Genomic DNA, 26,137 nt, shown 5'->3' on the forward strand with positions numbered 1-26,137 from the left:
ACAGAGAGAGAGGGAGGGGGAGAGAGATACAGAGATAGAGGGAGGGGGAGAGATACAGAGAGAGAGGGAGGGGGAGAGAGATACAGAGATAGAGGGAGGGGGAGAGATACAGAGAGACAGGGAGGGAGAGAGAGAGAGAGGGGGAGAGATACAGAGAGAGATATACAGAGAGAGGGAGAGAGAGGGGGAGGGGAGAGAGATACAGAGAGAGAGAGAGATACAGAGAGAGAGGGAGAGAGAGAGGGAGGGGAGAGAGATACAGAGAGAGAGACAGAGAGAGTGAGAGGGAGAGGAGAGATACAGAGAGAGAGGGAGGGGAGAGAGATACAGAGAGAGAGAGGGACAGAGAGAGTGAGAGGGAGAGGAGAGATACAGAGAGAGAGGGAGGGGAGAGAGATACAGAGAGAGAGGGAGGGGAGAGAGATACAGAGAGAGAGGGAGGGGAGAGATACAGAGAGAAAAATACATTAAGAGAGATTAAGATAGAGAGACAGGAAGTCACTGCCTCGTTTGCATACGGATATTCATCTCCAGGTTATTTTGAATACAAACTTTTATTTTCTCTCCCATCCATTCCAAGTGGTGCTCAAGAGATTTAGGAGTTAGTGCTGAAAGAATACTAAAACGATCCTTCCAAACGCCAAACCCCTTGATCATTTATACACGCGTTCTATTTGGAGAGAACTACATAACCATGTGTGCATTACGTTGAGAAGACGCAGGGGAAGACTATAGGTTTGAGTCAAGGAAACGGATTCAGGTCACCTCTAAACTGATGTGATGGGCGGCTGGACAGCCCATGCTATTTACATTTCAAACGCTACTAGAGACCTGCTACGGCTAATTGATTAGCGCAATGCTACGGCTAATTGATTAGCGCAATGCTACGGCTAATTGATTAGCGCAATGCTGCGGCTAATTGATTAGCGCAATGCTACGGCTAATTGAATAGTGCAATGCTACGGCTAATTGATTAGCGCAATGCTACGGCTAATTGATTAGCGCAATGCTACGGCTAATTGATTAGTGCAATGCTACGGATAATTGATTAGTGCAATGCTACGGCTAATTGATTAGTGCAATGCCAAGGCTAATTGATTAGTGCAATGCTACGGCTAATTGATTAGCGCAATGCTACGGCTAATTGATTAGTGCAATGCTACGGCTAATTGATTAGCGCAATGCTACGGCTAATTGATTAGCGCAATGCTACGGCTAATTGATTAGAGCAATGCTACGGCTAATTGATTAGTGCAATGCTACGGCTAATTGATTAGTGCAATGCCAAGGCTAATTGATTAGTGCAATGCTACGGCTAATTGATTACTGTAATGCCACAGCTAATTGATTGGTGCAATGTTACGGCTAATTGATTAGTGCAATGCTATGACTAATTGATTAGTGTAATGCTACGGCTAATTGATTAGTGTAATGCCACAGCTAATTGATTGGTGCAATGTTACGGCTAATTGATTAGTGCAATGCTACGACTAATTGATTAGTGCAATGCTACAGCTAATTGATTCCTGTAATGCCACAGCTAATTGATTGGTGCAATGTTACGGCTAATTGATTAGTGCAATGCTACGGATAATTTATTAGTGTAATGCTACAGATAATTGATTAGTGCAATGCTACAGGTAATTGATTAGTGCAATGCTACGGCTAATTGATTGGTGCAATGCTACGGCTAATTGATTGGTGCAATGCTACGACTAATTGATTGGTGCAATGCTACGGATAATTGATTGGGGCCATGATTTTGGATGATATTTATTACCTTTAGCTTAATTAAGGAGATTGTGTGTGTGTGTGTGTGTGTGTGTGTGTGTGTGTGTGTGTGTGTGTGTGTGTGTGTGTGTGTGTGTGTGTGTGTGTGTGTGTGTGTGTGTGTGTGTGTGTGAAATAGAGAAGTCCATGTCTAACTAGTGGACATAAATCCTTGGACCTCTAGTGGTTAGAGCAGGTAGCCTAGTGGTTAGAGAGGCAGGTAGCCTAGTGGTTAGAGGAGGCAGGTAGTCTAGTGGTTAGAGAGGCAGGTAGCCTAGTGGTTAGAGGCAGGTAGCCTAGTGGTTAGAGAGACAGGTAGTCTAGTGGTTAGAGGGGGCAGGTAGTCTAGTGGTTAGAGGGGCAGGTAGCCTAGTGGTTAGAGGCAGGTAGCCCAGTGGTTAGAGGCAGGTAGCCTAGTGGTTAGAGGGGGCAGGTAGCCTAGTGGTTAGAGGGGGCAGGTAGTCTAGTGGTTAGAGGGGCAGGTAGCCTAGTGGTTAGAGGCAGGTAGCCCAGTGGTTAGAGGCAGGTAGCCTAGTGGTTAGAGTGTAGAGGTGGCAGGTATCCTAGTGGTTAGAGCGTTGAGACCAGTAACCGAAAGGTTGCTAGATTGAATCCCCGAGCTGACAAGGTAAAAATCTGTTGTTCTGCCCCTGAACAAGGTAGTTAACCCCACTGTTCCTAGACCAGTTAACCCCACTGTTCCTAGACCAGTTAACCCCACTGTTCCTAGACCAGTTAACCCACTGTTCCTAGACCAGTTAACCCACTGTTCCTAGACCAGTTAACCCACTGTCCCTAGACCAGTTAACCCACTGTTCCTAGACCAGTTAACCCACTGTTCCTAGACCAGTTAACCCCACTGTTCCTAGACCAGTTAACCCCACTGTTCCTAGACCAGTTAACCCCACTGTTCCTAGACCAGTTAACCCACTGTTCCTAGACCAGTTAACCCCACTGTTCCTAGACCAGTTAACCCCACTGTTCCTAGACCAGTTAACCCACTGTTCCTAGACCAGTTAACCCACTGTTCCTAGACCAGTTAACCCACTGTTCCTAGGCCAGTTAACCCACTGTTCCTAGACCAGTTAACCCACTGTTCCTAGACCAGTTAACCCCACTGTTCCTAGACCAGTTAACCCACTGTTCCTAGACCAGTTAACCCACTGTTCCTAGACCAGTTAACCCCACTGTTCCTAGACCAGTTAACCCCACTGTTCCTAGACCAGTTAACCCACTGTTCCTAGACCAGTTAACCCCACTGTTCCTAGGCCAGTTAACCCACTGTTCCTAGACCAGTTAACCCACTGTTCCTAGACCAGTTAACCCCACTGTTCCTAGGCCAGTTAACCCACTGTTCCTAGACCAGTTAACCCCACTGTTCCTGTTCATCATTGTGTAAATAAGAATTTGTACTTAACTGCTTTGCCTGGTTAAATAATACAAATGTGATGATGTGGGGCTTGTGCAAAGGGAAAGTTGTGAAGCCCCACAGTTGCCCTAATAGCCCCACAGTTTTCATTGTTCAGGTCACATGGGATGACCAGGAAAATCCTCATCCACAAGTCACCCTCTTAAGAGAAAGAGAATGGTGTTTCTGAAAAGTGAATAGATTTGTGTTTATACGAGTATAGGATGGTATATTATTCCATGTGTAACTCTGTGTTGTTGTATGTGTCGAATTGCTATGCTTTATCTTGGCCAGGTCACAGTTGTAAATGAGAACTTGTTCTCAACTAGCTTACCTGGTTAAAAAAAAAAAAAAAAAACCCTAATCTTGACCAGCATTTGTAGGGTCACTGTGGTTGTAGGGTCACTGTGGTTGTAGGGTCACTGTGGTTGTAGGGTCACTCACTGTGGTTGTAGGGTCACTGTGCTTATGTGGTTCTTTTAACCAACTTGAATACACTAAGAACAAGTCACTCTGCTAAATTACTAAAATGTTTAAGGTACAGGCCTTCTACAACCAATCAGCTTTGTTCTCTCTAGGACCTTTCAACTCTGGTAGCCAATGGCACGGTCACCAGCAAGCCTCCCGTCACCCTACGATTGGTCATTCCTGCCAGCCAATGTGGCTCTCTCATCGGGAAGGGCGGCTCCAAGATCAAGGAGATCAGAGAGGTGAGTGTTTCTCTCAACATCTGTCCTCTAGCATAGTCTCCTCCCCTTCATCTGCACCGATTGGAAAAGACCTGACCTGGGAAAACAATATGGTGGCTCGCTGTCAGTTCTTTCAGTTCAGTACAGTAAAGGAAAGCAGGTGAGGAGAGGGCAGAGTTCAAAGTTCAAAGTCTGATTCATGTGATACAGTTTATTATTGCATCTGTCAGATTAATGACAGGTGGATTCTTCCCATTTGACAGGGGAAAACAATATGATGGAAGCTCATCAGTAAAGGGGAAAGAGGGGGAGACCTAGTCAGGGGAAAGGGGGGCAGACCTAGTCAGGGGAAAGGGGGGGAGACCTAGTCAGGGGAAAGGGGGGGAGACCTAGTCAGGGGAAAGGGGGGGAGACCTAGTCAGGGGAAAGGGGGGGAGACCTAGTCAGGGGAAAGGGGTCTGGAAAGGGGGGGAGACCTAGTCAGGGGAAAGGGGGGCAGACCTAGTCAGGGGAAAGGGGGGGAGACCTAGTCAGGGGAAAGGGGGGAGACCTAGTCAGGGGAAAGGGGGGGAGACCTAGTCAGGGGAAAGGGGGGGAGACCTAGTCAGGGGTAAGGGGGGGAGACCTAGTCAGGGGAAAGGGGGGGAGACCTAGTCAGGGGAAAGGGGGGGAGACCTAGTCAGGGGAAAGGGGGGAGACCTAGTCAGGGGAAAGGGGGGGAGACCTAGTCAGGGGTAAGGGGGGGAGACCTAGTCAGGGGAAAGGGGGGGAGACCTAGTCAGTTATCCAACTGAATGTATTCAAGTGAAATGTGTCTTCTGCATTTAACCCCCAACCCCTCTGAATCAGAGAGGTGCGGGGGGGGGGGGGGGACCCGGGAAGCAGTGGATTAACAGCCTTTTGCTCAGAATGACAGATTTCTTTTCCTCGTCGGCTCGGGGATTCGATCCAGCGATCTTCCCGGTTACTGGCCTCTTTACGCTTTAACCACTAGGCTACCTGCCTCCTCTAACCACTAGACTACCTGCCTCCTCTAACCACTAGGCTACCTGCCTCCTCTAACCACTAGACTACCTGCCTCCTATAACCACTAGACTACCTGCCTCCTCTAACCACTAGACTACCTGCCTCCTCTAACCACTAGACTACCTGCCTCCTATAACCACTAGACTACCTGCCTCCTCTAACCACTAGACTACCTGCCTCCTCTAACCACTAGACTACCTGCCTCCTCTAACCACTAGACTACCTGCCTCCTCTAACCACTAGACTACCTGCCTCCTCTAACCACTAGGCTACCTGCCTCCTCTAACCACTAGGCTACCTGCCTCCTCTAACCACTAGACCACCTGCCTCCTCTAACCACTAGACTACCTGCCTCCTCTAACCACTAGGCTACCTGCCTCCTCTAACCACTAGACTACCTGCCTCCTCTAACCACTAGGCTACCTGCCTCCTCTAACCACTAGGCTACCTGCCTCCTCTAACCAGTAGACTACCTTCCTCCTCTAACCACTAGACTACCTGCCTCCTCTAACCACTAGGCCACCTGCCTCCTCTAACCACTAGGCTACCTGCCTCCTCTAACCACTAGGCTACCTGCCTCCTCTAACCACTAGGCTACCTGCCTCCTCTAACCACTAGACCACCTGCCTCCTCTAACCACTAGACTACCTGCCTCCTCTAACCACTAGGCTACCTGCCTCCTCTAACCACTAGACTACCTGCCTCCTCTAACCACTAGGCTACCTGCCTCCTCTAACCACTAGGCTACCTGCCTCCTCTAACCAGTAGACTACCTGCCTCCTCTAACCACTAGACTACCTGCCTCCTCTAACCACTAGGCCACCTGCCTCCTCTAACCACTAGGCTACCTGCCTCCTCTAACCACTAGGCTACCTGCCTCCTCTAACCACCAGGCTATCTGCCGCCCCATTAGGCTGGTTTTCACCTGGTCAGTTGTTTCAGATGGATGAGAAGAGCCGAGGAGGAACCTGACAACTGTTTTTATCCTACTTGTAGTACTTCAGTACATATGACTAAACAGTTTTTTCCTGATCTTACCACTCAGCACGTTTTAATAGATGTTCTGTTTAGGATAGGAACGGATGGAGGACCTGATTGGGAGTCCCACAGGGCAGCGCACAATTAGCCCACCGGCTGTCATTGTAAATAAGAGTGTGTTCTTAACTGACTTGTCTAGTTAAATAAAGTTTAAATAAAGGTTAAATAAATCAAAATAAATCACGATACATGTGTACATAATACACAGAAATCTCCAGCAAAACATGATATGACTTTTAATACCTGCAAAAGGGAAATAAACTCCTTGAACAATTTGAACCACCATTTGAACCACCATTTGAACCACTATTTGAACCACTATTTGAACCACCATTTGAACCACTATTTGAACCACTATTTGAACCACTATTTGAACCACTATTTGAACCACTATTTGAACCACTATTTGAACCACTATTTGAACCACTATTTGAACCCCGCACAAACACATTTGAACTTGAGAGGAGAATTGTTTTTAGACAGTTGAGAAAGTGTCTGTGTCTATTTGCAATTTAAATATGAGACAGAATTGAAAGGTAAACAACACTTCTCTTTTTAAAGCAGATAAATGACCTGTGTAATTTCTCTTGTAATGCAGATAAATAAATGACCTGTGTATTTTCTCACTCAACAGACCACCGGGGCACAAGTACAAGTAGCTGGGGACCTTCTGCCCAACTCCACCGAGAGAGGAGTGACGATATCTGGAACCCAAGACGCCGTCATCCAGTGTGTTAAACTCATCTGCACTGTCATTCTCGAGGTACTGTACACTCGGCTGCGTTCTCAAACACCCGGCTGCGTTCTCAAACACTCGGCTGCGTTCTCAAACACTCGGCTGCGTTCTCAAACACTCGGCTGCGTTCTCAAACACCCGGCTGCGTTCTCAAACACTCGGCTGCGTTCTCAAACACTCGGCTGCGCTCTCAAACACCCGGCTGCATTCTCAAACACCCGGCTGCGTTCTCAAACACTCGGCTGCGTTCTCAAACACTCGGCTGCGTTCTCAAACACCCGGCTGCGTTCTCAAACACCCGGCTAGGTTCTCAAACACTCGGCTGCGTTCTCAAACACTCGGCTGCGTTCTCAAACACTCGGCTGCGTTCTCAAACACTCGGCTGCGTTCTCAAACACCCGGCTAGATTCTCAAACACTCGGCTGCGTTCTCAAACACTCGGCTGCGTTCTCAAACACCCGGCTGCGTTCTCAAACACTCGGCTGCGTTCTCAAACACTTCATCCAGAAAGTTTAGCAGATATCAGTGTTGTTTTATCTGTATGTCTCATGGTTTTCAACAGCACATCATTACCATGGTGATGGAAGGTCATAATTCATTTAAAGACCTTAGCGATTTTTATTGTTTACAACAAAAAAAAACGATATATTTTTTGGGCCCACTCTAACGTTCAAATGAACAGTAACTGAATGCCTCGATGCCTATCTGCCTGCTTCACATAACAAGCCACGGCCACGTAACTCACTGTCTGTAGAAGCGAATCATGTTGAATGACGGGGTGGTGTACCTAATAAACTGGCCACTTCGTGTATATGTTGTTGTTGTTGTTTTAAACACAAGTGCAAACTTCGAGGCTATTTCCATAATTAGTCTGATGTCATGTCTGTTTGTCTATCTGTTTGTCTGTAATGTGATATTTAAAATGTATAACCTCTTATCTGCAAGGCTTAAGAACTAGCTTACCACAGCGAGTAGAGTACTTATGAGGATAAATGCTAAATGCTAAATGCTAAATCTTTTAGGCTGCACAACTATATTTGATTTTGTGTTTTTTTTATGCTGTGATGTATTACTAAAAGTTTAAGAGTTTAATACTGTTTTAATTTTGGTCGTCTTGTATCTAGTCACCTCCGAAAGGAGCCACTATTCCGTATCGACCCGGCCCCTCCCCAGGAACAGTCATGATCGCCGGGAACCAGGTGAGGATGAGAAACCCCGTAACATAACACAACATAGAAAAGCACAGCGTCACATCAACCTTAACATCACATACAGTAACAGGTGAGAGAATCAGACAAACTCAAAATGTCCGCCAGTCCACTCATTATGACATCATTGACCTGAATGGAGATTTTCTTATAATACTCTAGGGATTTTGTATTTCTATACCCGGGGGACCAACTCACAATATCCAGCTGAACTTCTCGGGTCTCCACACCAGGTTGCAATATTGATTGTATATATTTGAAGTACTTCAGGAGCGATTAGCAAGAGAATAGTCCTAAACCCAAGTATTTCAAATATCTGAATCACATATTCAACCCTGGTCTGTATTCATTCACTGGAATTTTTACATTTCTTAATTTAAACTTTATTTAACTAGGCAAGTCAGTCAGGAACATATTCTTATTTACAATGACGGCCTAACCAGGCCAAACCCACCCTTATCTCATACTCCACACACACACACACACACACACACACATACACACACACACACACACACACACACACACACACACACACACACACACACACACACACACACACACACACACACACACACACACACACACACACACACACGTAGACACGGTTGCGTGCAGCATACAATAATATCAAGATCAATGATCTTCATGAATATTCATCATTTTCTGCCTGGGTTCAAGAGCTGCAATTCCAGAGCAGAAATTACATTAAAGTGGATATGCACCCCGTCCCAAATGGCACCCTATTCCCTACATAGTGCACTACTTTTGGCCAGAGTCCTATGGGCGCTTGTTGAAAGTAGGGCACTAGATAGGGAATATGGTGCCATTTGGGACATACACCTTCATTGATGCTCGCGACTGTGATTCCCTATATCAATGTGGTAATGGAATAGGGTGCTATTTGGGACATAAACCTTCGTTGATGCTCGCGACTGTGATTCCCTATATCAATGTGGTAATGGAATAGGGTGCTATTTGGGACATAAACCTTCGTTGATGCTCGCGACTGTGATTCCCTATATCAATGTGGTAATGGAATCACACAAATGATCTTTTTAAGATCAGATAACCGTTCCTGCCAAACGTTGATGTATTTGATGTTAAATCTCTGACGTTGATGAGGAAAGAGGATGAGAATGATACTGTAGGGGACACTGGACAGCGTACCCTGAGTTGGGTTGTTTAGTACATTTACTACCCCCGATCCTTGGCCTCTTTACTTAGTTATATAGGGGGGGGGCAGGTTGTTGATGTCCGTAACATCCTACAGTTTGGACTGTACCAAGTCTGACCCCTGGTCTGTCTGTCTGTCTCTGTGCTTGAAGGTGTTTGAGACATCTGAGTACGGATCACATCCTCTCTTCCATGTGTCCCAGGGAGGGCTGGATTTACAACAAGTGAGTATGACGATGAGCTGATTTTTGTATTTTTTATGGTAAATGTATACCTTTATTTAACTAGGCAAATCAGTTAAGAACACATTCTTATTTACAATGACGGCCTAGGAACAGTGGGTTTACTGCCTTGTTCAGGGGCAGAACGACAGATTTTTACCTTGTCAGTTCGGGGATTCGATCCAGCAACCTTTTGCTGTTACTGGACCCAACGCTCTAACCACTAGACAGTCAGTCACCTTGGAGCAGGTAGACAGTCAGTCACCTTGGAGCAGGTAGACAGTCAGTCACCTTGGAGCAGGTAGACAGTCAGACTCCTTGAAGCAGGTAGACAGTCAGTCACCTTGGAGCAGGTAGACAGTCAGTCACCTGGGAGCAGGTAGACAGTCAGTCACCTTGGAGCAGGTAGACAGTCAGTCACCTTGGAGCAGGTAGACAGTCAGTCTCCTTGGAGCAGGTAGACAGTCAGACTCCTTGAAGCAGGTAGACAGTCAGTCACCTTGGAGCAGGTAGACAGTCAGTCACCTGGGAGCAGGTAGACAGTCAGTCTCCTTGGAGCAGGTAGACAGTCAGTCTCCTTGGAGCAGGTAGACAGTCAGTCACCTTGGAGCAGGTAGACAGTCAGTCTCCTTGGAGCAGGTAGACAGTCAGTCACCTTGGAGCAGGTAGACAGTCAGTCACCTTGGAGCAGGTAGACAGTCAGTCACCTTGGTGCAGGTAGACAGTCAGTCACCTTGGAGCAGGTAGACAGTCAGTCTCCTTGGAGCAGGTAGACAGTCAGTCTCCTTGGAGCAGGTATACAGTCAGTCACCTTGGAGCAGGTAGACGATCAGGCACCTTGGAGCAGGTAGACAGTCAGTCACCTTGGAGCAGGTAGGAGCAGGTAGACAGTCAGACACCTTGGAGCAGGTAGACAGTCAGTCTCCTTGGAGCAGGTAGGAGCAGGTAGACAGTCAGTCACCTTGGAGCAGGTAGACAGTCAGTCTCCTTGGAGCAGGTAGACAGTCAGTCAGGCTCCTTGGATAAGGTAGACAGTCAGTCACCTTGGAGCAGGTAGACAGTCAGTCACCTGGGAGCAGGTAGACAGTCAGATACCTTGGAGCAGGTAGACAGTCAGTCACCTTGGAGCAGGTAGACAGTCAGTCACCTCGGAACAGGTAGACAGTCAGTCTCCTTGGAGCAGGTAGGAGCAGGTAGACAGTCAGTCACCTTGGAGCAGGTAGATAGTCAGTCTCCTTGAAGCAGGTAGACAGTCAGTCATCTTGGAGCAGGTAGACAGTCAGTCTCCTTGGAGCAGGTAGACAGTCAGTCACCTTGGAGCAGGTAGACAATCAGTCAGACACCTTGGAGCAGGTAGACAGTCAGTCAGTCTCCTTGGAAAAGGTAGACAGTCAGTCTCCTTGGAGCAGGTAGACAGTCAGATACCTTGGAGCAGGTAGACAGTCAGATACCTTGGAGCAGGTAGACAGTCAGTCACCTTGGAGCAGGTAGACAATCTGTCAGACACCTTGTAGTGTTGGGGTGAGAATAGGAGGAAAATAAATATATGGAGAGACCCTGTTTATAGAACTGACCCTGTTTATAGAACAGACCCTGGAGAAAGAACTGACCCTGTTTATAGAACTGACCCTGTTTATAGAACAGACCCTGGAGAAAGAACTGACCCTGTTTATAGAACTGACCCTGTTTATAGAACTGACCCTGGATATAGAACTGACCCTGTTGATAGAACTGACCCTGTTTATAGAACTGACCCTGTTTATAGAACTGACCCTGGATATAGAACTGACCCTGGATATAGAACTGACCCTGTTTATAGAACTGACCCTGTTTATAGAACTGACCCTGGAGAAAGAACTGACCCTGTTTATAGAACTGACCCTGGATATAGAACTGACCCTGGATATAGAACTGACCCTGTTTATAGAACTGACCCTGTTTATAGAACTGACCCTGGAGAAAGAACTGACCCTGTTGATAGAACTGACCCTGAATATAGAACTGACCCTGGACATAGAACTGACCCTGTTTATAGAACTGACCCTGTTGATAGAACTGACCCTGGACATAGAACTGACCCTGTTTATAGAACTGACCCTGGACATAGAACTGACCCTGTTTATAGAACTGACCCTGGATATAGAACTGACCCTGGACATAGAACTGACCCTGGATATAAAACTGACCCTGGATAAAGAACTAACCCTGGATAAAGAACTAACCCTGGATAAAGAACTAACCCTGTTTATAGAACTGACCCTGTTGATAGAACTGAACCTGTTTATAGATCTGACCCTGTTGATAGAATTGACCCTGTTGATAGAACTGACCCTGTTTATAGAACTGACCCTGTTGATAGAACTGACCCTGTTGATAGAACTGACCCTGGATATAGAACTGACCCTGTTTATAGAACTGACCCTGGATATAGAACTGACCCTGTTTATAGAACTGACCCTGTCGATAGAACTGGCCCTGTTGATAGAACTGACCCTGGATATAGAACTGACCCTGTTTATAGAACTGAACCTGTTGATAGAACTGACCCTGGATATAGAACTGACCCTGGATAGAGAACTGACCCTGGATAGAGAACTGACCCTGGATAGAGAACTGACCCTGGATAGAGAACTGACCCTGGATATAGAACTGACCCTGTTGATAGAACTGACCCTGTTGATAGAACAGACCCTGGAGAAAGAACTGACCCTGTTTATAGAACTGACCCTGTTTATAGAACAGACCCTGGAGAAAGAACTGACCCTGTTTATAGAACTGACCCTGTTTATAGAACTGACCCTGGATATAGAACTGACCCTGTTGATAGAACTGACCCTGTTTATAGAACTGACCCTGTTTATAGAACTGACCCTGGATATAGAACTGACCCTGGATATAGAACTGACCCTGTTTATAGAACTGACCCTGTTTATAGAACTGACCCTGGAGAAAGAACTGACCCTGTTTATAGAACTGACCCTGGATATAGAACTGACCCTGGATATAGAACTGACCCTGTTTATAGAACTGACCCTGTTTATAGAACTGACCCTGGAGAAAGAACTGACCCTGTTGATAGAACTGACCCTGAATATAGAACTGACCCTGGACATAGAACTGACCCTGTTTATAGAACTGACCCTGTTGATAGAACTGACCCTGGACATAGAACTGACCCTGTTTATAGAACTGACCCTGGACATAGAACTGACCCTGTTTATAGAACTGACCCTGGATATAGAACTGACCCTGGACATAGAACTGACCCTGGATATAAAACTGACCCTGGATAAAGAACTAACCCTGGATAAAGAACTAACCCTGGATAAAGAACTAACCCTGTTTATAGAACTGACCCTGTTGATAGAACTGAACCTGTTTATAGATCTGACCCTATTGATAGAATTGACCCTGTTGATAGAACTGACCCTGTTTATAGAACTGACCCTGTTGATAGAACTGACCCTGTTGATAGAACTGACCCTGGATATAGAACTGACCCTGTTTATAGAACTGACCCTGGATACCAAGGTACCAAGGTGGCATAGCAGTTCAGACGTCTTTTGTCCTCGTCTTGTCGTGTCCTGTATATATATATATTTACAACTTTTTCACATTATTTTCCATCAACTCATCTTCAAAACACTCTCCTGCAACCCGCCTCACCAATGTATATTTATAAAAAAGTATTATTTACCTCAGATCTGTAATCCTCCAAGAAGCTAGCCAGAAACTCCAAGAAGCTAGCCTGAAACTAGCCAGAAACTAATCCAGAAGCTAGTTAGCTCCTTTACTGGCAAATCGTTAGTATTCAGCTAACCACGGTTTGTGGTCATCAGCTATCCTTTAGCTCGAAAATCTATCGCCAGTTCTGTACGGCGCAGCGCGGCTCGGAACGGAACATACCGGACCAATTTTTCTCTCCATGTCCCTGGATTTCGACTGCTCTCTGGACATTCATACCCGGATCTCACAGCTAGCTAGCTGCTATCCGTGTGACTATCGGCCTTCGTCGATTCCGGAGCAAACATCAATTATTCCGGAGCTAGCAAGCTCCGTCAATCACTCCTGAGGTCCATCAATCACACCTGGGCTGCAGTCACCTATCCGGACCCGTTTTACTGCTTTCGCGGAGCCCCACCGGGCCTTCACAACTGGACTGCCGACGTTATCTACCCGAAGGAGTTAATCGGCTGGCTCCTCCGTCGCGATGTTACCTGAACGCCCATCTGCGGCCTGCTAACCGTTAGCTGTCTTACCGGCTGCTATCTGAATAGACAATCGGACAATTTTTTTTTTTATATATTTTTTTATTTTTTATTATTATTATTATTATATTTTCTTCTTGGGCCTCTATAACTATATCTATTGTTTTTATTTTTGTTGTTGTTGTGTGATTTGGATTAATCCCCTCTACCACACGGAACCCCACTAATCTACTGACGGAACGCAAGAGGTAGCTAACAACAGACCTCCATCCTATGCTAGCTTGCTACCGATGCCCTGGCTAGCTGTCTAAATCACCAACCAACCTCTCCACTCACCGGACCCTTTTGATCACTCGACTAAGCATGCCTCTCCTTAATGTCAATATGTCTTGTCCATTTCTGTTCTGGTTAGTGTTTATTGGCTTATTTCACTGTAGAGCCTCTAGTCCTGCTCACTATACCTTATCCAACCTATTAGTTCCACCACCCACACATGCAATGACATCTCCTGGTTTCAACGATGTTTCTAGAGACAATATCTCCCTCTTCATCACTCAATACCTAGGTTTACCTCCACTGTATTCACATCCTACCATACATTTGTCTGTACATTATACCTTGATGCTATTTTATCGCCCCCAGAAACCTCCTTTTACTCTATGTTCCAGACGTTCTAGACGACCAATTCTCATAGCTTTTAGCCGTACTCTTATTCTACTCCTCCTATGTTCCTCTGGCGATGTAGAGGTGAATCCAGGCCCTGCAGTGCCTAGCTCCACTCCTATTCCCCAGGCGCTCTCTTTTGATGACTTCTGTAACCGTAATAGCCTTGGTTTCATGCATGTTAACATTAGAAGCCTCCTCCCTAAGTTTGTTCTATTCACTGCTTTAGCACACTCTGCCAACCCGGATGTTCTAGCTGTGTCTGAATCCTGGCTTAGGAAGACCACCAAAAACTCAGACATTTTAATTCCAAACTACAACATTTTCAGACAAGATAGAACTGCCAAAGGGGGCGGTGTTGCAATCTACTGCAAAGATAGCCTGCAGAGTTCTGTCCTACTATCCAGGTCTGTACCCAAACAATTTGAACTTCTACTTTTAAAAATCCACCTCTCTAAAAACAAGTCTCTCACCGTTGCCGCCTGCTATAGACCACCCTCTGCCCCCAGCTGTGCTCTGGACACCATATGTGAACTGATTGCCCCCCATCTATCTTCAGAGTTCGTGCTGCTAGGCGACCTAAACTGGAACATGCTTAACACCCCAGCCATCCTACAATCTAAACTTGATGCCCTCAATCTCACACAAATTATCAATGAACCTACCAGGTACCTCCCCAAAACCTTAAACACGGGCACCCTCATAGATATCATCCTAACCAACTTCCCCTCTAAATACACCTCTGCTGTCTTCAACCAAGATCTCAGCGATCACTGCCTCATTGCCTGCATCCGTAATGGGTCAGCGGTCAAAAGACCGCCACTCATCACTGTAAAACGCTCCCTGAAACACTTCTGCGAGCAGGCCTTTCTAATCGACCTGGCCGGGGTATCCTGGAAGGACATTGATCTCATCCCGTCAGTAGAGGATGCCTGGATATTTTTTTTAAATGCCTTCCTAACCATCCTAAATAAACATGCCCCATTCAAGAAATTTAGAACCAGGAACAGATATAGCCCTTGGTTCTCCCCAGACCTGACTGCCCTTAACCAACACAAAAACATCCTATGGCGTTCTGCATTAGCATCGAACAGCCCCCGTGATATGCAGCTGTTCAGGGAAGCTAGAAATCATTATACACAGGCAGTTAGAAAAGCCAAGGCTAGCTTTTTCAAGCAGAAATTTGCTTCCTGCAACACTAACTCAAAAAAGTTCTGGGACACTGTAAAGTCCATGGAGAATAAGAACACCTCCTCCCAGCTGCCCACTGCACTGAAGATAGGAAACACTGTCACCACTGATAAATCCACCATAATTGAGAATTTCAATAAGCATTTTTCTACGGCTGGCCATGCTTTCCACCTGGCTACTCCTACCCCGGACAACAGCACTGCACCCCCAACAGCAACCCGCCCAAGCCTTCCCCATTTCTCCTTCTCCCAAATCCATTCAGCTGATGTTCTGAAAGAGCTGCAAAATCTGGACCCCTACAAATCAGCCGGGCTAGACAATCTGGACCCTTTCTTTCTAAAATTATCTGCCGAAATTGTTGCCACCCCTATTACTAGCCTGTTCAACCTCTCTTTCGTGTCGTCTGAGATTCCCAAAGATTGGAAAGCAGCTGCGGTCATCCCCCTCTTCAAAGGGGGGGACACTCTTGACCCAAACTGCTACAGACCTATATCTATCCTACCGTGCCTTTCTAAGGTCTTCGAAAGCCAAGTCAACAAACAGATTACCGACCATTTCGAATCTCACCATACCTTCTCTGCTATGCAATCTGGTTTCAGAGCTGGTCATGGGTGCACCTCAGCCACGCTCAAGGTCCTAAACGATATCTTAACCGCCATCGATAAGAAACATTACTGTGCAGCCGTATTCATTGATCTGGCCAAGGCTTTCGACTCTGTCAATCACCATATCCTCATCGGCAGACTCGACAGCCTTGGTTTCTCAAATGATTGCCTCGCCTGGTTCACCAACTACTTCTCTGATAGAGTTCAGTGTGTCAAATCGGAGGGTCTGCTGTCCGGACCTCTGGCAGTCTCTATGGGGGTGCCACAGGGTTCAATTCTTGGACCGACTCTCTTCTCTGTATACATCAATGAGGTCGCTCTTGCTGCTGGTGAGTCCCTGATCCACCTCTACGCAGACGACACCATTCTGTATACTTCCGGCCCTTCTCTGGACACTGTGTTAACAACCCTCCAGGCAAGCTTCAATGCCATACAACTCTCCTTCCGTGGCCTCCAATTGCTCTTGAATGCAAGTAAAACTAAATGCATGCTCTTCAACCGATCGCTGCCTGCACCTACCCGCCTGTCCAACATCACTACTCTGGACGGCTCTGACTTAGAATACGTGGACAACTACAAATACTTAGGTGTCTGGTTAGATTGTAAACTCTCCTTCCAGACCCATATCAAACATCTCCAATCCAAAGTTAAATCTAGAATTGGCTTCCTATTTCGCAACAAAGCATCCTTCACTCATGCTGCCAAACATACCCTTGTAAAACTGACCATCCTACCAATCCTCGACTTTGGCGATGTCATTTACAAAATAGCCTCCAATACCCTACTCAACAAATTGGATGCAGTCTATCACAGTGCAATCCGTTTTATCACCAAAGCCCCATATACTACCCACCATTGCGACCTGTACGCTCTCGTTGGCTGGCCCTCGCTTCATACTCGTCGCCAAACCCACTGGCTCCATGTCATCTACAAGACCCTGCTAGGTAAAGTCCCCCCTTATCTCAGCTCGCTGGTCACCATAGCATCTCCCACCTGTAGCACACGCTCCAGCAGGTATATCTCTCTAGTCACCCCCAAAACCAATTCTTTCTTTGGCCGCCTCTCCTTCCAGTTCTCTGCTGCCAATGACTGGAACGAACTACAAAAATCTCTGAAACTGGAAACACTTATCTCCCTCACTAGCTTTAAGCACCAACTGTCAGAGCAGCTCACAGATTACTGCACCTGTACATAGCCCACCTATAATTTAGCCCAAACAACTACCTCTTTCCCAACTGTATTTAATTTTTATTTATTTATTTATTTAGCTCCTTTGCACCCCATTATTTTTTTATTTCTACTTTGCACATTCTTCCATTGCAAAACCACTATTCCAGTATTTTACTTGCTATATTGTATTTACTTTGCCATCTTGGCCTTTTTTGCCTTTACCTCCCTTCTCACCTCATTTGCTCACATTGTATATAGACTTGTTTATACTGCATTATTGACTGTATGTTTGTTTTTACTCCATGTGTAACTCTGTGTCGTTTTATCTGTCGAACTGCTTTGCTTTATCTTGGCCAGGTCGCAATTGTAAATGAGAACTTGTTCTCAACTTGCCTACCTGGTTAAATAAAGGTAAAATAAATAAATAAAAAAATAGAACTGACCCTGTTTATAGAACTGACCCTGTCGATAGAACTGGCCCTGTTGATAGAACTGACCCTGGATATAGAACTGACCCTGTTTATAGAACTGAACCTGTTGATAGAACTGACCCTGGATATAGAACTGACCCTGGATAGAGAACTGACCCTGGATAGAGAACTGACCCTGGATAGAGAACTGACCCTGGATATAGAACTGACCCTGTTGATAGAACTGACCCTGTTGATAGAACTGACCCTGTTGATAGAACTGACCCTGTTTATAGAACTGACCCTGGATATAGAACTGACCCTGTTGATAGAACTGACCCTGTTGATAGAACTGACCCTGCTTATAGAACTGACCCTGGATAAAGAACTAACCCTGTTTATAGAACTGACCCTGGATATAGAACAGACCCTGGATATAGAACTGACCCTGTTGATAGAACTGACCCTGTTGATAGAACTGACCCTGCTTATAGAACTGACCCTGTTGATAGAACTGACCCTGTTTATAGAACTGACCCTGTTGATAGAACTGACCCTGTTGATAGAACTGACCCTGTTGATAGAACTGACCCTGTTGATAGATCTGACCCTGTTTATAGAACTGACCCTGTTGATAGAACCCACCCTGTTGATAGATCTGACCCTGTTTATAGAACTGACCCTGTTTATAGAACTGACCCTGTTTATAGAACTGGCCCTGTTGATAGATCTGACCCTGTTAATAGAACTGGCCCTATTGATAGAACTGACCCTGTTTATAGAACTGACCCTGTTTATAGAACTGGCCCTGTTAATAGATCTGACCCTGTTAATAGATCTGACCCTGTTAATAGAACTGGCCCTGTTAATAGATCTGACCCTGTTAATAGATCTGACCCTGTTAATAGATCTGACCCTGTTAATAGATCTGACCCTGTTAATAGAACTGGCCCTGTTAATAGATCTGACCCTGTTAATAGATCTGACCCTGTTAATATATCTGGCCCTGTTAATAGATCTGACCCTGTTAATAGAACTGGCCCTGTTAAGAGATCTGACCCTGTTAATAGATCTGACCCTGTTAATAGATCTGACCCTGTTAATAGAACTGACCCTGTTAATAGATCTGACCCTGTTAATAGATCTTACCCTGTTAATAGATCTGACCCTGTTAATAGATCTGACCCTGTTAATAGATCTGGCCCTGTTAATAGATCTGACCCTGTTAATAGATCTGACCCTGTTAATAGATCTGACCCTGTTAATAGAACTGGCCCTGTTAATAGATCTGACCCTGTTAATAGATCTGACCCTGTTAATAGATCTGACCCTGTTAATAGATCTGACCCTGTTAATATATCTGGCCCTGTTAATAGATCTGACCCTGTTAATAGAACTGGCCCTGTTAATAGATCTGACCCTGTTAATAGATCTGACCCTGTTAATAGATCTGACCCTGTTAATAGAACTGACCCTGTTAATAGATCTGACCCTGTTAATAGATCTGACCTGACCCTGTTAATAGATCTGACCCTGTTAATAGATCTGACCCTGTTAATAGATCCTTTTGGCCCTGTTAATATATCTGACCCTGTTGATAGAATTGGCCCTGTTAATAGATCTGACCCTGTTAATAGATCTGACCCTGTTAATAGATCTGACCCTGTTAATAGAACTGGCCCTGTTAATAGATCTGACCCTGTTAATAGATCTGGCCCTGTTAATAGATCTGACCCTGTTAATAGATCTGGCCCTGTTAATAGATCTGACCCTGTTAATAGATCTGACCCTGTTAATAGATCTGGCCCTGTTAATAGATCTGACCCTGTTAATAGATCTGACCCTGTTAATAGATCTGGCCCTGTTAATAGATCTGGCCCTGTTAATAGATCTGACCCTGTTAATAGATCTGGCCCTGTTAATAGATCTGACCCTGTTAATAGATCTGACCCTGTTAATAGATCTGGCCCTGTTAATAGATCTGGCCCTGTTAATAGATCTGGCCCTGTTAATAGATCTGACCCTGTTAATAGATCTGGCCCTGTTAATAGATCTGACCCTGTTAATAGATCTGACCCTGTTAATAGATCTGACCCTGTTAATAGATCTGACCCTGTTAATAGATCTGGCCCTGTTAATAGATCTGACCCTGTTAATAGAACTGACCCTGTTAATAGATCTGACCCTGTTAATATCTGACCTTCTGGCCCTGTTAATAGATCTGGCCCTGTTAATAGAACTGACCCTGTTAATAGATCTGACCCTGTTAATAGATCTGGCCCTGTTAATAGATCTGGCCCTGTTAATAGATCTGGCCCTGTTAATAGATCTGACCCTGTTAATAGATCTGGCCCTGTTAATAGATCTGGCCCTATACTATTATAGCTAAACTGTACCAGTTTGATTAGTTATACTATTATAGCTAAACTGTACCAGTTTGATTTGTATTACTGCACTGCTGGTTAGAGCCTTCAAGCCAAGCATTTCACTGTACTTGTGCACACACGCACACGCACACGCACACGCACACGCACACACAAACTAGAACCAGGCCAAGTCTCCCTTGTTGTCCCAGAGTATATTAACAACCCCAGTGTCCTCTGTTGTCTGCTGCTAGCATTATCACTGTGGAGCTAAACAGGGATGGTGTGACAGAGAGTAGACATGGAGAGAGAGAGATAGGGAGAGAAGGGGATAGAGAGAGAGAGACAGATAGAGAGAGAGTGGGGGGTAGAGAGAGAGAGAGAGAGATAGGGAGAGAGGGGGGATAGAGAGAGAGAGACAGATAGAGAGAGAGTGGGGGGTAGAGAGAGAGAGAGAGAGAGAGAGGGGGGTAGAGAGAGACAGATAGAGAGAGAGTGGGGGGTAGAGAGAGAGAGAGATAGGGAGAGGGGGGGATAGAGAGAGAGAGACAGATAGGAAGAAGGGGGGTAGAGAGAGAGAGAGAGAGAGAGAGAAGAGAGAGAGAGAGAGAGAGAGAGACAGATAGGGAGAGGGGGGGTAGAGAGAGAGAGAGAGACAGATAGGGAGAGGGGGGTAGAGAGAGAGAGAGAGACAGATAGGAGAGGGGGGGTAGAGAGCGAGAGACAGATAGGAAGAGGGGAGGTGAGAGAGAGAGACAGATAGGAAGAGGAGGGGTAGAGAGAGAGAGACAGATAGAGAGAGGGGGGATAGAGAGAGAGAGACAGATAGGGAGAGAGGGGGGATAGAGAGAGAGAGAGAGACAGGAGAGGGGGGGGTAGAGAGAGAGACAGATAGGGAGAGAGGGGGGGGTAGAGAGAGAGAGACAGATAGGGAGAGAGGGGGGGTAGAGAGAGAGACAGATAGGGAGAAGAGGGGGAGGGAGAGAGGGGGATAGAGAGAAAGAGAGAGACAGATAGGGAGAGGGGGGGTAGAGAGAGAGACAGATAGGGAGAGAGGGGGGGGTAGAGAGAGAGAGAGAGAGAGAGAGGGGGTAGAGAGAGACAGATAGAGAGAGAGTGGGGGGTAGAGAGAGAGAGAGATAGGGGAGAGGGGGGGGATAGAGAGAGAGAGACGATAGGAAGAGGGGGTAGAGAGAGAGAGAAGAGAGAGAGAGATGAGAGAGAGACAGATAAGGGAGAGGGGGGTAGAGAGAGAGAGAGAGACAGATAGGGAGAGGGGGGTAGAGAGAGAGAGAGAGACAGATAGGGAGAGGGGGGGTAGAGAGCGAGAGACAGATAGGAAGAGGGGGAGGTAGAGAGAGAGAGACAGATAGGAAGAGGGGGGGTAGAGAGAGAGAGACAGATAGGGAGAGAGGGGGGATAGAGAGAGAGAGGGACAGGGAATAGGGAGAGAGGGGGGGATAGAGAGAGAGAGAGAGGACAGGGAGAGGGGGGGTAGAGACAGATAGGGAGAGAGGGGGTAGAGAGAGAGACGACGATAGGGAGAGAGGGGGGTAGAGAGAGAGAACAGATAGGGAGAGAGGGGGGAGGAGAGAGGGGGGATAGAGAGAAAGAGAGAGACAGATAGGGAGAGAGGGGGGGTAGAGAGAGAGACAGATAGGGAGAGAGGGGGGGGGGTAGAGAGAGAGAGAGAGAGACAGGGAGAGAGGGGGGATAGAGAGAGAGACAGATAGGGAGAGAGGGGGGGTAGAGAGAGAGAGACCAGGGAGAGAGGGGGGATAGAGAGAGAGAGACAGATAGGGAGAGAGGGGATAGAGAGAGAGACAGGGAGAGAGGGGGGATAGAGAGAGAGAGAGAGAGAGAGAGACAGGGGGGATAGAGAGAGAGAGAGACAGGGAGAGAGGGGGGTAGAGAGAGAGAGAGACAGGGGGATAGAGAGAGAGAGAGACAGAGAGAAGGGGGAGAGAGAGAGACAGAGACAGAGGAGAGAGAGACAGAGAGAGGGGGGAGAGAAAGAGACAGAGGAGAGATTATTATTTTGGAACTTCTGTGAGTGTAATGTTTACTGTTCATTTTATTGTTTATTTCACTTTGGTATATTATCTACTTCACTTGCTTTGGCAGCGTAAACATGTGTCTTTCCCCGTGCCAATAAAGCCCCTTGAAGACACTGTGGTAGTCTTGTCACCAAGCCATTGTAAGTGATCACTGGGTGAAACCCAAAGCTACTACTTCTGTCACCCAGCCAGCCAAGAGTGTGTGTGGTGTCAATGATAACGTATCGCCGGTTCCTCTGCTAAGGCCCAGCCATTATCACTCACCTCAACCCAGAGTCTCTCAGAGCGTTCACAGTCAGCCCACTGTCACCCCGGTCAGATCACAGAAAAATCACAGTCTACTTGAACAGAACAATACTCAATCATGAGGCATCGAAGCCAAAGGAACTGTGTTATATTAAGAAATGCTACCGATGGAAGGAAAGTAGTGTGGAAACCTACCAGAAAACTATTAGGCAACAACAAATTCAATCCCTTTTAGACAACTTCCTGGACTAAACGTTCCACTGTAATAGTGAAGGTGTAAACTTGGCAGTAGAACATCTAAACAGTATATGTAACCTCTCAGCTTCACTATCAAATCTAAAAATGTCAAACAGAAAACCGAAGAAAATGAACAACAATGACAAATGGTTTGATGAAGAATGCCCCCCCCCCCAAAAAAAGATTACGAAATAAATTGAGAAAACCTATCAAACCAAAAAGGGGGAGGGGAGAGGGGGGAGGTTGGGGTAACAGTTGTTAAGTGGTTATGGTAGGGGAGAGGGGGGAGGTTGGGGTAACAGTGTTAGGTGGTTATGGTAGGGGAGAGGGGGGAGGTTGGGGTAACAGTGTTAAGTGGGTTATGGTAGGGGAGAGGGGGAAGGTTTGGGGTAACAGTGTTAAGTGGTTATGGTAGGGGAGAGTGGGAAGGTGTGGGTAACAGTGTTAAGTGGTTATGGTAGAGGAGAGGGGGGAGGTTGGGGTAACAGTGTTAAGTGGTTATGGTAGGGGAGAGGGGGAAGGTTCGGGGTAACAGTGTTAAGTGGTTATGGTAGGGGAGAGTGGGAAGGTTGGGGTAACAGTGTTAAGTGGTTATGGTAGGGGAGAGGGGGGAGGTTGGGGTAACAGTGTTAAGTGGTTATGGTAGGGGAGAGGGGGGAGGTTGGGGTAACAGTGTTAAGTGGTTATGGTAGGGGAGAGGGGGGAGGTTGGGGTAACAGTGTTAAGTGTTATGGTAGGGGAGAGGGGGGAGGTTGGGGTAACAGTGTTAAGTGGTTATGGTAGGGGAGAGGGGGGAAGGTTGGGGGTAACAGTGTTAAGTGGTTATGGTAGGGGAGAGGGGGAAGGTTGGGGGGTAACAGTGTTAAGTGGTTATGGTAGGGGAGAGGGGGAAGGTTGGGGTAACAGTGTTAAGTGGTTATGGTAGGGGAGAGGGGGAAGGTTGGTGTAACAGTGTTAAGTGGTTATGTAGGGGAGAGTGGGAAGTTGGGGTAACAGTGTTAAGTGGTTATGGTAGGGGAGAGGGGGAAGGTTGGGGTAACAGTGTTAAGTGTTATGGTAGGGGAGAGGGGAAGGTTGGGGTAACAGTGTTAAGTGGTTATGGTAGGGGAGAGGGGGAGGTTGGGTAACAGTGTTAAGTGGTTATGGTAGGGGAGAGGGGAGGTTGGGGTAACAGTGTTAAGTGGTTTATGGTAGGGGAAGAGGGGGGGTTGGGGTAACAGTGTTAAGTGGGTTATGGTAGGGGAGAGGGGGAAGGTTGGGGTAACAGTGTTAAGTGGTTATGGTAGGGGAGAGGGGAAGGTTGGGGTAACAGTGTTAAGTGGTTATGGTAGGGGAGAGGGGGAAGGTTGGGGTAACAGTGTTAAGTGGTTATGGTAGGGGAGAGGGGGAGGTTGGGGTAACAGTTTTTAATTGGTTATGGTAGGGGAGAGGGGGAAGGTGGGGTACTCGTGTTAAGTGGTTATGGTAGGGAGAGGGGGGAGGTTGGGGTAACAGTGTTAAGTGGTTATGGTAGGGGAGAGGGGAAGGTTGGCTGTAACAGTGTTAAGTGGTTATGGTAGGGAGAGAGAGGGGGAAGGTTGGGGGTAACAGTGGTAAGTGGTTATTGGTAGGGGAGAGGGGGGAGGTTGGGGTAACAGTTTTAAGTGGTTATGGTAGGGGAGAGGGGGAGGTTGGGGTAACAGTTTTAAGTGGTTATGGTAGGGGAGAGGGGGAAGGTTGGGGTAACAGTGTTAAGTGGTTATGGTAGGGGAGAGGGGGAGGTTGGGGTAACAGTTTTAAGTGGTTATGGTAGGGGAGAGGGGGGAGGTTGGGGTAACAGTGTTAAGTGGTTATGGTAGGGGAGAGGGGGAGGTTGGGGTAACAGTGTTAAGTGGTTATGGTAGGGGAGAGGGGAAGGTTGGGGTAACAGTGTTAAGTGGTTATGGTAGGGAAGAGTTCTCTGTGTTCTGTATTATGTGCCATGTTCTGTGCTCTGTGTTCTGTGCTCTGTATTATGTGTCATGTTCTGTGTTCTGTGCTCTGTGTTCTGTGTTCTGTGCTCTGTGTTCTGTGTTCTGTGCTCTGTGTTCTGTGTTCTGTGTTTTGTGCTCTGTATTATGTGTCATGTTCTGTGTTCTGTGTTCTGTGCTCTGTGTTCTGTATTATGTGTCATGTTCTGTGTTCTGTGCTCTGTGTTCTGTGTTCTGTGCTCTGTGTTCTGTGTTCTGTGCTCTGTGTTCTGTGTTCTGTGTTTTGTGCTCTGTATTATGTGTCATGTTCTGTGTTCTGTGTTCTGTGCTCTGTGTTCTGTATTATGTGTCATGTTCGGTGTTCTGTGTTCTGTGTTCTGTGTTCTGTGTTCTGTGTTCTGTATTATGTGCCATGTTCTGTGCTCTGTATTATGTGCCATGTTCTGTGCTCTGTATTATGTGTTATGTTCTGTGTTCTGTGCTCTGTGTTCTGTATTATGTATTATGTATTATGTTTCATGCCCTGTGTTCTGTGTTCTGTGTTCTGTGTTCTGTATTATGTTCCATGTTCTGTGCTCTGTGTTCTGTATTATGTATTATGTATTATGTTTCATGCCCTGTGTTCTGTGTTCTGTGTTCTGTATTATGTTCCATGTTCTGTGCTCTGTGTTCTGTGTTCTGTGTTCTGTATTATGTTTCATGTTCTGTGTTCTGTGTTCTGTGTTCTGTGTTCTGTATTATGTGTCATGTTCTGTGTTCTGTGTTCTGTGTTCTGTGTTCTGTATTATGTGTTCTGTGTTCTGTGTTCTGTATTATGTGTTCTGTGTTCTGTGTTCTGTATTATGTGTCATGTTCTGTGTTCTGTGTTCTGTGTTCTGTGTTCTGTATTATGTGTCATGTTCTGTGTTCTGTGTTCTGTATTATGTGTCATGTTCTGTGTTCTGTGTTCTGTGTTCTGTGTTCTGTATTATGTGTCATGTTCTGTGTTCTGTGTTCTGTGTTCTGTGTTCTGTGTTCTGTATTATGTGTCATGTTCTGTGTTCTGTGTTCTGTGTTCTGTGTTCTGTGTTCTGTATTATGTGTCATGTTCTGTGTTCTGTGTTCTGTGTGGACCCCAGGAAGAGTAGCTGCTGCTTTTTGCAACAACTAAAAGGGATCCTAATAAAATGTGTGTGTGTGTGTGTGTGTGTGTGTGTGTGTGTGTGTGTGTGTGTGTGTGTGTGTGTGTGTGTGTGCGTGCGTGCGTGCGTGCGTGCGTGCGTGCGTGCGTGCGTGCGTGTGTGTGTGTAGCAAGCACATCAGCGACAACACATATGAACGAGATACGTAAATGAGGAACGATGTGGAGAGCAACCAGAAGGAACCTGATAGATAGGGCTGTTACTACGGTATTTCTATGTTCTGTGTTCTGAGCAACCAGAAGGAACCTGATAGATAGGGCTGTTACTATGGTATTTCTATGTTCTGTGTTCTGTGCTCTGTGTTCTGTGTTCTGAGCAACCAGAAGGAACCTGATAGATAGGGCTGTTACTACGGTATTTCTATGTTCTGTGCTCTGTGTTCTGTGTTCTGAGCAACCAGAAGGAACCTGATAGATAGGGCTGTTACTACGGTATTTCTATGTTCTGTGTTCTGTGCTCTGTGTTCTGTGTTCTGAGCAACCAGAAGGAACCTGATAGATAGGGCTGTTACTACGGTATTTCTATGTTCTGTGTTCTGTGTTCTGAGCAACCAGAAGGAACCTGATAGATAGGGCTGTTACTACG

At 46.3% G+C, this 26,137-nt stretch overlaps 1 protein-coding gene across 4 annotated transcripts in view; it reads left to right on the plus strand.

The window, feature by feature from the left end:
* Positions 1-26,137, plus strand: part of LOC109884912 (poly(rC)-binding protein 3) — a 154,476-nt gene that overhangs the window by 98,097 nt on the left and 30,242 nt on the right. For all 4 annotated transcript variants that reach the window (XM_031800042.1, XM_031800234.1, XM_031799618.1 and 1 more), the window contains 4 exons: positions 3,757-3,888; positions 6,566-6,694; positions 7,792-7,866; positions 9,204-9,275. In XM_031800042.1, coding sequence (XP_031655902.1) covers positions 3,757-3,888; positions 6,566-6,694; positions 7,792-7,866; positions 9,204-9,275 — 408 coding nt within the window. The remainder of the gene's footprint in view (positions 1-3,756; positions 3,889-6,565; positions 6,695-7,791; positions 7,867-9,203; positions 9,276-26,137) is intronic.

This window comes from Oncorhynchus kisutch, linkage group LG1 (assembly GCF_002021735.2).
Source record: "Oncorhynchus kisutch isolate 150728-3 linkage group LG1, Okis_V2, whole genome shotgun sequence".
NCBI lineage: Eukaryota > Metazoa > Chordata > Actinopteri > Salmoniformes > Salmonidae > Oncorhynchus > Oncorhynchus kisutch.